The 15,399-nt window shown below is 40.1% G+C and overlaps 1 protein-coding gene across 20 annotated transcripts in view; it reads right to left on the reverse strand.

Moving 5' to 3' along the window:
* Nucleotides 1–15,399, reverse strand: part of KALRN (kalirin RhoGEF kinase) — a 492,139-nt gene that overhangs the window by 77,878 nt on the left and 398,862 nt on the right. For all 20 annotated transcript variants that reach the window (XM_083404304.1, XM_083404303.1, XM_083404302.1 and 17 more), the window contains one exon: nt 5,655–5,901. In XM_083404304.1, the coding sequence (XP_083260430.1) occupies nt 5,655–5,901 (247 nt within the window). The remainder of the gene's footprint in view (nt 1–5,654; nt 5,902–15,399) is intronic.

Below are 15,399 nucleotides of genomic sequence, written 5' to 3' on the forward strand. Positions count from 1 at the left end.
AAAGGACACCTTCCGTCCCTCTCTAAATAAACTCTAAGTTTAAAATAGAATGGTACCAACTCTGTTTCTTAAAATAGTCTTTCCTGTTTTATTACAGAATTTACAGAGGAAATAAAGAGCCTGATGAATTGCCAGTGGTGCTTCTCCAGGGATAACTTACTACCGATTAAAGTCAAGTGACTTTAATGATACATTTGGTTTGCCAGTTCTGGTAAACAAATATAAGTCTAGATAAGCTTGTGTGCTCAGAAACAACGTGACTGCAATCTAAAATATACGTTATAGACAACAAAGCTTCCAAACCGTCTACACTAGAAATCTAGCCCTATCACAATACAACCATTTTAATACACTTTTCATTTCCCTAATATACTGTTCACAATATTGCTTTAGGCAGTGAGGGGAAGACTAATGTCATCAGAAGCAAAAGTGGCAAAATACATTCCACTGAAGCTAATGACAAATTCAAAGCAACCTGCTCTCCAGTTGTTGGACCAGAGGGAACTGAAGATAATTGAGTTAATTTAATTCACTTAATTAGGAGAAACACAACCACCTATGATTAAGCGCCAGAAACAAAGAGACATCATGAGCATGACATGTCCAGTCCGAATATAGCTGCAGGTCAAGAATATAAATCTCATAATTTTTAGATAAATAGGTTATACTAAGTTATTTGATTCAGATAAATAAATTAAGCCAGGTGCTACAACACAGAGAAGATCTGAAAATGTTGGTTGTTGAGCCTTTCCAAGAGGAATCTGTCCTGGCATTTTAGCACAGTAGATCCATCAAATTTCTCACATTCAACTGTTACATGCTTTCATATAAAGTATGGCAAGAGGAAAGGCAGGTCACCTTTGGTTTTAATGAGGCTAACAGCCTGATCCAATGGCCCATCATAGCTGCTGGACATATAGTATCTTATATAAAGAGGGTGGGACACACAACTTTCTTTTACAAAAGTCTCCAGCCTTAACTTTGGATTTTAGCACAGGAGCTACAAAAGAGGGATGTTCCCATTGTCCATAGGTTGCCCTCCTCCACTTTGTTATCATTAAAAGATGACTTCGTCATGCACATACTCATCTATGGTAAGAATCACACTTGGAGGACCAAACAGGAAATTTTAGAAATTGCAACATTATCTTAGCATCTTTCAGACTGTGCCACAAATGACTATGAGGGCAATTTGGCTACTAAACATTTTTCTGGGCTACTAAACATTTTGCAGGCTCATTTCTAAGGCCTTTTGTGACTGTAAGCCAGTTTTTCGCAGAATGAGTTTCCCGCTCAGCACTTGTACAGTGGATGTTGCTCCATGAGTGAGCTGGCTCATTAGCTTTAAAGCCAGATTCTTTGGCTCAAGCTTCTTAGAAAGTGTAAACACATGATACTTAAGCTAAGAAAATCTACAAAGTGTTCTGCTACTAACACCTTCAACATGACAAATTTTATTTTAAATAACTTTCTTTCTTTCTTTTTACTCCAGAGTCTGCAGGTTACCGTAATTCATAATTGCAATGGTAACATAAATAGGTATGTCAATTTTATGTAACCACTTCCTTGTACTATGTCAATTTCATGCTAGATATAGTACTATTTAAATGAAAGGAGTGAAAAAGGGAGGTGTGTTTTACTTGGCTGGATGGATAGCCTGCCTTCCATCCATGGCATCTCTGCCATCTGCCACTTCCTTTCCAATTCGAATACAGTAAACCTGCAATTTACATGCATTCAGTGCTATTTTTATAGAAAAAGAGGTGTTGGAACTCACCATTAACACCTCCCTTGTTTTCTTATAATGACAATGGTGCCCATCTGAGAGGTGCCAGAACTGAGTTCTGGAGTTCAGGCTGAAAAAAAAGCCCTGCCTGCATTTAACTTGTGTGCATTCAGCTTTACGTGCACGGCAAAAAATAAAAAATAGAAGTAAGGAGCAGGAAGGGGCAGGGTTCCAGAAAAAATTACTTTGGCAATCCCACCCCAATGGATTTTGACTATACATGATTTTGGCTTTAGATGTGATCTCTGAAATGTAACCCTGGTATAAGTTGCAGGCTTACCATATGGTAATTTAATACTTCACATCTCCATAATGCGGGAAAACTACAGGAATAAAAGAATCTGTTCCCTCTGTTAAGCTCAAGAGAGTAGTATAGACAGATTTGCAGTCTGAGTAGATTATAGATGTTATTTTCTTTCCCTGGGAAAGAAATGACAATTCTTCATTTGAAAGAGATAAGTCCTGTTCTATTTAAAACACTAACCCTTGCTGGAAAAACTAAAGGTGTATAAGAAGTTAGTTTCACATAATCCTTTTTCTTAAATTCCTCCAGAATTTTCAACATTAAATCCAGGATAGGGAATTTCCCAGTGTTTTTGGACTCCAACTCTCACCATGATGATAGAATCTGTAGTCAAGCAACTTCTAGAAGGACACCACTTCCCCCTTTCTGCCTTCAATATTGACTGCTGAGTTTACTTTACAGATATATTTTCAAAAGGCTGGAACACCAGTATCATAGTAGTAAAGGTGGAACGGGGAAGAGGAAAAGTGGAACAACACCAGTCAAATGAGGCAGCAGCAAGTGCAAGCCCAATAACAACTTACAAGATTGCCCCATCAGGCTTTTGCAGATCATCTATGGGCACTGGGACACTTGTACCACATGCAAATGCAAACTCAGTTCACATAACAAATTTAAACACCTTTCCATATTCATGATTTGGGAAAGGATTTTTCTTCTGGATCCATCCATTTATCTAACCTGCTATAAGTACACTCAAAACTAATCTAGGTTAACCCAAGGTCAACTGGAAAATCTATTATTGTAGCATTGTCTCTATTCTGAGCCCTCTTCATATTAAGGGGCAGCTTCCTCTGTTGTCCCAAGGGGCAGCATGGACACTGCTGTCAGACATACATAACATTCACCTTTGGAAACTGCTGCTCTTAGGCTTAGTTTTCACTGAGTAGGTAAAGCTGTCTTTGAGCTATACCACTTGAGCCACCAGGTGATGCTTCTCCATGACAAGGGGAGGGGGTCAAATCCCTGTTGTATTGGGTGGAATGCTTGGGTAGCATCTCCCTTGACATGCTAGTTTTTCATATGCATGGATTTCTATTTTTGTATCAGGGAGAATTGAATATGGAGTGGGTTAGCCAGACATAGCTGACTCACATCAGTGAGAATTAGTTATTAGGTCCATGTATATTTTCTCGATGTATTGACCCTGATTCTTATATTATAATTTAACTTATCTTTTTAGAATGAGTTATCAATAACTGAGTAACTAGAAAGTTACTATATAAAGTTTCTATAAATACTATAAATAACTGAGTAACTAGAAAGTAACTAGAAAGAAACTATAAATCAGGAGAGCCCTCTTGTGAGAGGAAAGAGTAACAGCACACTCATTTGCCACAGCAAGAGAGTGGCGTGGCTTAGATCACAGCAATAGTTTTTAGGAGTTGAAAAATGCTTTTAACAGTTGAAAAAGGCTCTGCTTTTTGTAGATGCAGTTTCCTTTTCTTTCACTGTGTAGAACTAAATGGTGAAAACATTCCAGAAAGACTGTAAATGCCATATTGGTAGTCAAGATAACCCTGGGACTAATTAGCAGTTGCTGCAAGAATGAGCTCACCTATGTTTATGGGCTTGCTTTGATATATGCTAACTGGCTTGCTTTGATGCTATGCTTCTCTGTAGGCTTTAGGATGCTTGGTTATTGGCCTAGGCAGGGGCGCAATCTAAGACTTGGAGGCTTGCCACCTATGCCTTCATTGGCAGGCAGCGTTCGAAACTCTCATTGTTCTAGGGCTAGGCGCATTTTGCGACAGGGAATTTCATTAGTGCGAGCAGTTTCTGAACTCTGAGAACAGTATTGCCCCTAAGATTTCAGAACTGCAGAGTGGAAGGAAAGGAGGACCTTTTTCTTTTCCAGCTACTCTCTGAAGATTGGAGAAGAGACCCGCTTAAGAATATTAGGGGGGTGGGCAGGTGAAAGATTAGACCATGTGAAAAACGAATGTAATATTTTAGCTTCAGTTCATTCATTTTCAGCTCTGTATTCTTCTTATAAAAAAGTGGGCCTAGATATTCTATTGTTGTACCCATAACGTAGGTTTAAGGTGCCATTCAGCTCCTAGCTTTCAAATCTAGAATGCTTGCTGTTTCTGTGTCTGTCCCAAGTCTAAAAAGGCAGCAAGGCTCTGCAGGCTGTGTTGTAAATTTACACCTTCTTTTAATAAAGCACTAGAATTGATCACTTTGGCATTTTTGACATCCTTGTTTGGTATCCCTGCACCAAACCAATCACACAAGCTCACCATTGGGCCTGTGGATCAGATTTTGGACCTGTGAAGCAGATTTTTAAGCGATACAAAAACCTGTGCAATCTGTTTACCAGAAGTGAAAGTGGAATAAGTGCATACATCACAAGCAGTGGCTACATACCCACCATGCATTTAAAGCACATGAAAAGCATACACATGCCACCAAGAACCCTGGGAACTGTAGTTTACTCTTTACAGAGCTACCATTTCCAACACGCTTTTAAAAACTACAGTTCCCGGTATTCTTTTTTTTGGGGGGGGGGTGCATGGTGTGCATTGAGCCTAAGATTCCTCCCTTTTATAGAACAAATCTCAGAATGCTGAATGCCTTCTTCTGTCCCTTTGTCTAGTTTTTAGATAAATTTCTATTTACCGTACTTAGTCAATATCTTCAGAAAAATGCAGACAGTGAAATTTGCCTACATTCTTCTGTTTGCCTGTTCACTAAGATTAAGGAATGTCAGTTCTTTTCACTACTTCTTTTCACTGCCTTTGCTTCTCTGTGACACCTGGCTCCAGAATAATAGCTGTTTGTCTCTGTTACCCTCTTCCCTGAGGTTTAAGTGTGTTACTGGCTTGACCTTTATTGGTTTTTTCTTACTCCACTGTTCTGTCCATGAACACATGAAGTGAATTATAACATTTAAAACAATATAACATAAAAACATAAAAACAAACAATATATGACAGCAGCGAATGAAATCCAACTAGGCATTCTCCACCTAGACTATATTTGTGATTGTCTAGCTCAGGCAAAAGCTCAAAGGCTTTCTTAGAAGAAATGATGCTAAGGTGAATTGCTTAACAAAACTATCCTTCCCAACTAACTGCTATAATGTGATAGAACTCAGGTGCTTTAGGTATTGCTTTTTGGATCACCTGATCAAACGTTTCAAAAACAGAAGTTTGGTGCTTTATTTTTAAATATTCCCCCAATTTATTTTTTAAAGCACCCTTGAAAACCCTATATACTGGGAAAAGGTGATTTTCTGAATGACTCAAAAGCCATCCAATCAGCATTATGCAGAGTCCTGCACTCATACAGAAGGAATTGTTTTATAGCAGATACAATGTCTGGCTAAACAGTATGTAATTGGGTTTCCACTCAAGCAGGAAAAACAGGTCCCTTCCTTCCCCCACCCTCTCCTGGCTGATGCAGGTGAAAAGATAAGTATGCACATCAAAAGTGCAGACCGCACACTTCCACAGCAGGCTGGCAGCTCAAATTATGAATATCTGTACTTTTATCCTCCCTTCATTTTGGCTAGTGAAATAACAGTGGAGGGAATATCAGCCCTGTTCAATTTCTGCCTACCTTTTCCTGAAGGGAAGAAACAGTCCATCTCCACACTGCTCCGGGAATGTGAGATACAGAGAGCACTGCTGGGGACCAGGCCTTCCTGAGGGGGACTCCGCTCTGTTGTCCGTACCAAACACCAGCCGGGCCTTTCACTTGGCCTTTCCAGTAACTCCACCGTTTGTCCCACCTGGATACTCAGCTCACTACTATGGCTGGCTATAAAGTCTTGTAGTACCACAGTTAGTTCACATCCTCCAGACAGCTGTAAGGGGAGAAAATTGAAACAGAAAAGAGGAAAAGTGAGTCACCTACAACAAGGCACAGCGATATTTCAAATAACATTGGCTCTTGTAATGAGAAACATAGTTCAGTTAATAGTTTCCATTATGGATGCTTCCAATATGTTGCTTCGGATGGGATTCAGCCACATACCTGTAGGGCAAAGCAAATGGGACTCACACAGGTACGTCTATGTTTCCTCTGATGCAAATCTGTGGGTCACTTAATCAGGAGGAAATCTTCCTTATTCTGTGGTGTGATCCTGACTGGATATGCAACTCCTCATATGCATGCATTTCCCCCTTTTCTTTCTTAAGGTATAAGATACTATCACTGGGTTTTCAATATCACGTGTGGTTCGGCTCTCAGTCAAAAGAGTGGGAGGGCTCAGTGTTTTTCCCACTGTTAAAACCAAGTAGGTTTCACATCCTGGTTAGTGCTCAGACATGGGACAACAAAGCACAGAACAGAGGTATCCATGCTTAAACATATGCCTGGAGTAGCCTTCCCATTGTGGTTAGATGCTGTTACCATCTGATTCTGATTACTATATGTTAAATCTGCCTCCAAGAATCTCTCATCTCTTTCCAGGGAAAGGATACTTTATTGCAGGATCACTAGTTTTTAAAATGATGGAGCCCATGAGACATCTACTACTCCCCACGGGAGGGAAAACAATGATTATTATTATCACTGTTAGCTAAAGAGTGCCATCAGTGTAAATGGTGCATTACAGAATTAAGTAAAGCAGGCACTTGGTATAAGAGTTTGCCATCTAAGAATTAGATGAAGGAGAGAAAACAGCAAGGGAGTGCTGGAAAAGGCAAAATTCAGAAACACATTTTATAAATGTAATTTATGCAACACCTAAAACACTGTATCTGACTGGTGAGGAGGTAATGCTGAGGGTCTCCCCCACTATATTGTTCAATGGTACATCTATAAGGAGGCAAGGGTCCCTCTGTGTCCCCTCGCCTCTTCCTCTTTAAATTTTGAACAAATGTACAGAGTTTTTGACTGCAAAGGAAGATAAGTCTTTTTAAAAAACAACAACAGGAAGGCTAAGATACAAAGGCATGGATACAAAGTGGTGGCCAGTGTTCTATCTATATTTCTGTTCTGCCTTGTTATGTCGTATGGTTAAAACAAAAATAACATTAAATATAAACTTTCCATAAATAATAGAACTGAAGCGATGAAAGGAAAAGGAAAAGTCAATCTAAGCCCTTACAACGAGATAAGATATTTTACACCATAATTGCTCTCAGATAAATGCTTGCAACTGTAAATATGGTATATATTGATTTGGGGGGGGGGTACATATCTCCAGCTCTAATGGTAAGCACTGTTGATGTCTGCAGTGCTGAAGCGTGATGTGCTTCAGCCTTCATTATTCTCTTACCAGTCCGTGTGTAGCCTACAGGGACTAACTTGAAGCCCTTCAGTTGTTGGATTGCAGCTCCCAACTACTGGCCAAGCTGGCTAGGGCTAATGGGAGCTGTAGTCCAACAACCTCTGGAGGACCACAGGTTAGACACCCCTGGTGTAGTCCACACAGCTGGCTAATGATAAAGGTAATGGCTTTGCCATTCAAGAAAGGTCTGCCTTTTGGCAGAGACCTACCTAGGGTCCCTTACATCCATGGCAAGGAGTTGTATTGGCACCCCCAGCAAGGAGCTGTATTGAAAAGAATCCATAGCCTACATCCGTCATGTATGATCTAGCTGAGATTCTTGCATTGCAAGGGGTTGGACTAGATGACCCTGGGGTGTCTTCCAACTCTACAGTTCTATGATTCTAAGTTTCACTGCTTCCTTGTTACTCTTTTTACCAAATCTTGGCAACCCTTTTCTTTCTTTCTTTCTTTCTTTCTTTCTTTCTTTCTTTCTTTCTTTCTTTCCTATGTCTATGCTGTTTGATGTTCACAATAGTTTAGGGCAGGTACTGTTTGCTCAGCATCCCACTCAGCTGCTTCTGGATTCCTGATCCATGTACCCAACTGCATAAGGATGTGTTTACTGACTGCTCCCTCTCCTTCACTATTTTCTGTGGATCTTCCTATGAAAGGTCTTATGCAAAAGATCACTCTGTAGTTGGGTGAGAAGGAATGTAGCAGAAGATTGATTAGACCTTTATTCATAACACTGACTAGGTCTCATTAAGATCAACATTTTCTTACCATTTCTACAGCAAAGACACTTAAGATCTTGTCTCTCTGCATATATTACTTCCCATCATCCTTAGCCGTCCCCAAAAGCTGAAGGACTACGAAGGAACAAAATGGCTCTCAAACTGTGAAGCCAGTATAACTCCCTGGGGAGCTGCAAACCAAACTACTTCCTGACCTATCTTTATGCCTAGAGGGGTTTTTTAGTGCTTTGATAGTATCTGGAATTGGCTGCTAAACTGGTCCTTGGAATCAGCACAGAGCACATTCCTCTGTGAACAAACCCCACTTTTATTGCCCGATGGTGCTGGGAGGCTCAGGGGGATGCTTAAGCAATTCGATCTTTATGAAATCTGACATGAACTGAGCTGATCTGTAACTCTGGATTAATATGTGGATTGGAACCCAGTTATCAACTGAACTTCACATTTCTCTGACACAGGTCTTGTCTCAAAATTCACCAAAATGCATTTTAAAATGCACATTTTGAGAGACAATATGTTTAGAAATTAGTACTTTAAAGAAAACATATTTAATTATGCATTAAAATTCACAGATTAATATGGAAATGTGATGAAATGGATTTCTGAACGAACACATGTAAAAGTGACATAGACAAGAAACAGACCTGAGCCATCCATCCCTAGCCTCGTATTTTCATCACAGGCTTGAAACTTCCTTGGAGTGTATATCTAATGGATCATAAGGCACTCTGAACAAACCAGGATGCCCATTAGCTTAGCTGGTTTTAGTTGCTTAAGTTACATTTTTTGAAGACTGTAGTAGTTACGTGGTGAACTATGAGTTTGGCTCATTCATACGAATTCAGCATAGCAAAAAATACTATGATTGCCTTGACATACACCAGTCAAGGATTTCAATGTCATAATTTAGGATTGTATGGATAATAAAGGTAGTTCATTTAAAAAGTTGAATCAGGTTCAATTCAACTCCTTTAAAAGACTATAGTCTGCATACAATGCAACACACAACCACTAGATGTCCATATTTGCTGTCTAATGGCAAACTGTATGTCTGCATCAAGCTAGGCTCTTTTGGACTGAAGGGTGGGGGTATGACAGTATATATGGTGGTCAGTTAGTAACTGACAGCACCAACCAAAGCTGAAAAAGGACCCATGAATTGCTTACCGTAGTAAGGCTGGCAGATGTTACAAAAGCAGAGGCAAACTTTCTCTAGATGCTTCATACAACTTTTGGAAAAAATAACGTAAAGATTCAAAAGAAAGAGGAAAGTACCCTTAAATGCTGAGGGGAATATTTATGAAAAATAAGTGAAGTCAAGTGGCAGAATTTCTAGAAATCTACATGACCACAATGACATCAAAGGCATAGCATCTAGCTTTCTATAACAAAGCCTAATAAGCTTCATGATCATTCCTAAAATTGCATATTTTGGATATTTTTGCAAAAATAAAGTCCTTATAGCAATGAAGAAAGCTTTGAGAAAATGGATGCAATGTCTGCTAAAAGCTCAACAAGTTTTTAAGGACAGTATAAGGTCTCCCTTGGCTAAGGGGCAAAGGCACCTTCCTTATATACCTTTAGGCGCCAGGCAAAAACATTCCTCTTCAACCAAGCCTTGAACTGATTAACATCACATTCCCTTTTAAATGTGCTTGTGGGAAGAGGTGGGTTTATTGGTTTGTGGCTCCCATATTTTTATCATGTAGTCTGCATTTTCATCTTGTATTTTATCCAAGATCTATGGATGAAGGGTGGTACACAACTTGAATGAATTAATGATTAAATGAATGAATATTTTGGGCAACCAGCAGGGTTTCCATTTTCTGGTTGCAGCTTTTGGCATTTTACTGAATTCTAGATCCTCTAGTGGCTTTGTGGGAAGCTACTCTTATCTAAGGAACAGTACAGTAAACTGCAAAAGCCTCATCAATTATTTGTGACCCCATGCCTCAGACAGGGGCTAACATAAAAATCAATTTGTGACATAGCTCCTGTCAATAACTTATTAAACTCTTAATCCTCTAAAGTAGCGAAAACCGCTTGGGTCAGGGGGAGAGCACTCCTGAACTCTGGTGCTTAAGGAACATTTGTATTATTTGACCCTCATATATTGTTACCAAGCAGAGACTCTTTGTCCTTTTCATCTTTTTTCATTTGTTAAAATGTCACTTGAGGTAGAACTCAAGCTATGGCTCCATCACAGTGGGTGTATAGCCAGAGGAATTCCAATGAAGTTGATCAAGGACATAAGGTTGCTTCTTGCGGAGCTACTTGCTGGAATAACTTTGCCCCCTATATTAACAAATGTATAATACTGCAAGTTTGGGGCAGTACAATGTATTAGATTAAAGATGAGGCAATCCTATGGTTTCTTATTTTGGAGAGGGAGTTCAATGTCAGATTCCCCTTCCCTGTCACTGCCACTGAAGCCTCCAATGCCCTGGCCCAACTGATGTGGGTGCATGGGGAAGGTATGGAAAACCACTAAGATCTGAAGGATATAAAGTCATCCCAGTCCCCTGACATGCCTCTGTAATTCCTAAGCATGCCTAAATCTCCCTTGCACTCTCTACTGTTCCCAATAGGAAGGAAAATATTAATTAAATAAATTAAACCCAGAAATGGACAAACACAAGATTTTTGTACATTTTTCTGCCCTGTTGGCTCAGGTCTCCCCGCCAACCTTAGGACTGCATCGTTGTGTTCAAAATGGAATCATGCATGCAGTTATCTAGAATCCTACTTCAAAAGGTCAAAAGGATTAGGTCATATCCATCATCTTGACCACTGACCCTGCTAGCTAGAGCTGATGGGAACTGTAGACCAGCAACATTTGAAGGGAGTACATAGTTCAAAGGACAGTATTTTTTTAAAGCTGTCCTGGTGTGTTTGTGTGTGTGTGTTTGTTTTCGGTAACACTCTAAGATAGTTCTTAGCAGTAACTTCTATGTTCAAAGACAATTTGCCACTGGATACCAGTTGCTGAGGGACTGTTGCCTACATGACCTGCTTGTAGGCTTGCCAGAAGCATCAGGCTTTCATTAATTTGTAACAGAATGCTTAAAAGAGAATGCTGAGTTCAGTGGGCTTTCTCCCCCAGGTAAGTTTGTATAGGATGACAGTCTCCTTCTCCAATGTTAATCCAAGTACTCTTTTATAATATGTATTTTTTTTTAAAGGCTGCAAGTTATTACTCACACATATGCGTGAGTAACATCGGATAAAAGTCAAGCCTTGATAATATAATATTTCTCAGGTAAATGTGTTAGTACCATTTCCAGCAATATGTTTGTGTCTCCTTATTTCTGTAATAAATTCCCTCATTAAGTTTTATTCATTTTTTTAACAGCATTTCACAAAGCGACCACATGTTTGCATTCAATAAAAGGAGGAGGGAACATTTATGTGAGCCGGAGCAAAGGCAAACAATAAAAGGGTGGGGGGAAATTGGTAGCTGATTTAAGAGCAAATATATGAAACTGGGAAGGAGAACATGAGACCTTCCAGATGTTGTTGAACCCCTGCTCCCATTAGCCCCACCCAGAATGGTCAATGGTAAAGGATGATGGGAGTGGTAGCCCAACAATATCTGAAGAGCCATGGTTTCCCTATCCATGCTGTAGAAACACAGGGAAATGATCACACTGTTGTGGAGTGCCGTTAGGTTCACAATAAAATCAAGAACAGGGAAACGCAAAGTGCTGGTTCCACTCTCTGCTGCTCCACAATGCTAATAGAAACTGGTAGAGCCTTTTAAACTACAATGATGTGCTTCTTACGTCAGTCCCATGTGGAAAACGATACTTGATTTTCCATGAGGCACCTATCTGTAGGTGGCATGCCTCCTTTAGTATTGTGACACTCAGCTCTCTGCAATATTATACCGTTATGTTTGATCTACGTACATCAATATGGAAGACTGAGCCAAAGAAAAACTATAAAAGATGACACTCCAGTTCTAGACTTTCTTTTTCCATATTTAAATATGGAAATGTAAGGGGAAATATCGCCATAGATCTGGACTGTAAGCATATATATTTGCTTCTAGTTCCAATCATTGCTCATAATGACAGAGTATTATTCAAGTCCATCACAGCAATCAGATTAACCACACCTTTCCAGTAAGCCTCCTCCATAAAACCACTGGATGGGCAATACTGAACTATCCTGTGAAGGGGTTTTGTTAAAATATTGAGGAACTGAATTGGCACTACTCTCTTAAAGAGACATGTTTCCTCTGATTTTATCTATTCTTTATCTAGGAAAAATTGGTTAGATTACGGGAAAAGCTCAAGAAATTCAGAGTAAGGAAAGACTATTAACATACAACAGCAAAATTCACAACATTCAACACTACTAGGATGATTTAAACAAAGCACACATCTTCACTGAATACTAAACAAACTGCCATTTCTGTTAGGAAACTTCTACCCATCAGGCCTGGATGAAAGCCAGTTTTAGTCACTAAAAGTGAGAAAGATAGAGAATGATGATTTACTTATGTCTACAACCTAGCGTTGGAGTGGAAAACCGAGTCCTGTCAACTCATCTCTCTCCACTTGTTGAATTTCAACTGCACATTGTTCAGTGTTGTTGTCATGCCCACCTGGGTGAATAGGAAAGGGCAGGATGAATTGTATTTTCCCTCCTATTAAAACAGATGGCACCAGTCACTTTTGTCCCTCCCTGCCTATGTGTACCAGGCCAGAGAGCTATCCAAACATTTGAATAATGAAAGCTACTTCTTTATAAGCAGAAAAAGTCCTCCTAAAAATGTTCAGATATATCTTATGCAGGAGACTGGGATGCTGCCAAATGTATTTTTGCATGATATCTTATTGTCTTTGTATGGACACCCACCTTGTGCCCTGTCAACATCACATCCCCCTTCTCTGTTCCACATTGTTGGCACATATTAAGTGATCCTACACAGCAGGTAGCTGCTCAACATGCAGCGACTGTTTCTGTCGCCAATCCTATATCATGCATAATGTGTAGGAATGGTAACAAAAACACCACTCCATGATGAATCTCCATTTTTCTTATAATACATATGATCACTTACCATGTGTTGATAATGTGGAGGCAGGGAAAGTGATGATGTCCAGATATGGGGTAAGGGATACTACATGTTACAGGGGAAGAAGAAATCATGCAAATATGCTATTTTGGGCAGCATCCCCACATTCCACATGAAACACAGTTCCACCTTACTTAGTTTTAGGAGGCCTCATTGATTTCTTGAATACAGAAATCTCAAAATGCTTTGGAATCCAGGAGCTGTTTGAATTAAAAGAAATATGGACTCCTGAAACCTCCTTCCTGGTCTAGGTCTCTTAGGTAGGAAAGAAGGAGATGGGAGGGAGGGAGAGATTCAGTTGGTTTTGCTGCTGCCAAAGGAGAAGAGAAAATGTCCAGAGAATTATGAAATCATCGAATTGTAGTTGGAAGGGATCACGAGGGTCATCTAGTCCAGTCCTCTGCAATGCAAGAATCTCAACTAAAGCATCCATGACAGATGGTCTTCCAACCTCTGCTTAAAAACGTACGGTACGTATATTTATGGTCCTTTAGACCAAGAGAAATCCAGTTGTTTTACAACAGGTGGAAGAGACCACAACAGTAACTGGAAACATGCAGTTATAGTAGCTGAAAGAAAATATGTTTCTCTGTGTTTAGATAACATGCACCTTTTAGTGTTCCAGATTGCATGGGCAGATTGTGGCACAACAGGAAACCTTAATAGACAACCACATCTACAACCTGACTCTGCTGATTTTTGGACTGGTGTAGGCAGCCTGTGCACATACATGCGCTACACAGCTTGGGATGATATGCTTGCACAATTTGTAAATGTTCTCTAGGAAAGAAAGACTTTGCAACTACTGCCCTAGAATAGCAGCTCATTAAGATTATCACGGAATTGTTTTAAGGCTGGGAATGTCTATACGGCATGATGCTTTGCTACTTTTTCTTCTTTTACGCCACATATTGCTGTAAACATCAGACTAAGATAAGCAAGTCTGTGTGAGCCTCTCTTGCAAAGTCCTCAGAACCTTTAGCAGGAAGCAAATAATAGTTCATGTTCAAATACTATAGCTTTACATTCAGATTGCAACAATAAATGAAAATGCATATGTTGCTTTCAAACTTTACACAATTCAGTGAAATACTGGTGAATGGCGAAGGTGACCAGTGAAATACTGGGGAAAACGAAGTCATGTGTCACCTTCAGGTTCTTAACTAAGACTGAAGTAAATAGCAAATATGCAGGAGCAGACTGAGAGGTCTTGAGGACCACATTCAGTCCCTGTGCCCAAGGTTCTCCACCCCTGCACTGCTGGCTATACTCAGGATGAGGGTAAGCTGGTACCTCAGTAACAGTGCATATGTATGAGGCCTGTCATTTGAATAAATAAATCATAGTTGGTCAACTGAGTTTTAATGAATTTTGCATATATTTGCATCTAAAGTAGCAAGTCAGACAGAAAAAAATGGATTATCACATAAAATAATTGTTGAAAGAGTTAAAATCTGCTCCCTGATTAATTGGAAACACCTTTTCAATTTATCAAAAGGTTTTAACTGATTAACTACCAAAACATGGCATTACTGGTGAACAGCCATGACACTCATGTAGTAATAGACTTACAGGTGTGTCCCCACTGCCTTATTTGGCACATAGCATTTCCAGATTGTCTCAGCTGGCCCTTAATCACTTAGTCACTGCTCCTAATTAAAACTATGGACAGAGCAATCTTGGGGGGGGGGGAGAGATTCCATAACAGAGGAAGCACCACTTTCTAAGCCTGTCATGACCTATGACCTTGCAGTACACCATGGAGGGCTCTGATGAGGAAGGTGTTCAGACTGCTTCCTTGGGAGAACTACAAGTGCCTTATTGAGGGCCTTCCTATCTGGAAGACAGAGCTCTGACTCAGAGGATGAGTCCCTAGAAGAACCTGTCTCGCAACATCATAGAAGTCAAAAGACTACAAAATAGTGAAGAGCCTTTAAACAGCCAGCCAGCTGCTCCAAGGACCTACCATACTCCATGTCTTGTCAGCCTGTACAAGGCTTCAGTTAGCTCTAGCTCCCAGCAGAGATGATATCTCCTGTAGCTGCCTGCAGAGGACAACACTTCAGCCAACACAGCCCCATTGGAGCTGTCAGAGATCCTGTTGCTGCCTGCCCAGACCTGACTCGGGCCTGACAGTAGGCAAAGCCCTGCTGGGCCCGTCAGTGACGTGGTATCTCTTCCACCCTTTTCATCTCTGTTTGGTTCTTAGAATCCCCTCCCTTGGTTCCAGTGCATGAGAAAATAAAA

This window comes from Podarcis tiliguerta, assembly GCF_965153285.1.
Source record: "Podarcis tiliguerta genome assembly, chromosome: 1".
Taxonomy (NCBI): domain Eukaryota; kingdom Metazoa; phylum Chordata; class Lepidosauria; order Squamata; family Lacertidae; genus Podarcis; species Podarcis tiliguerta.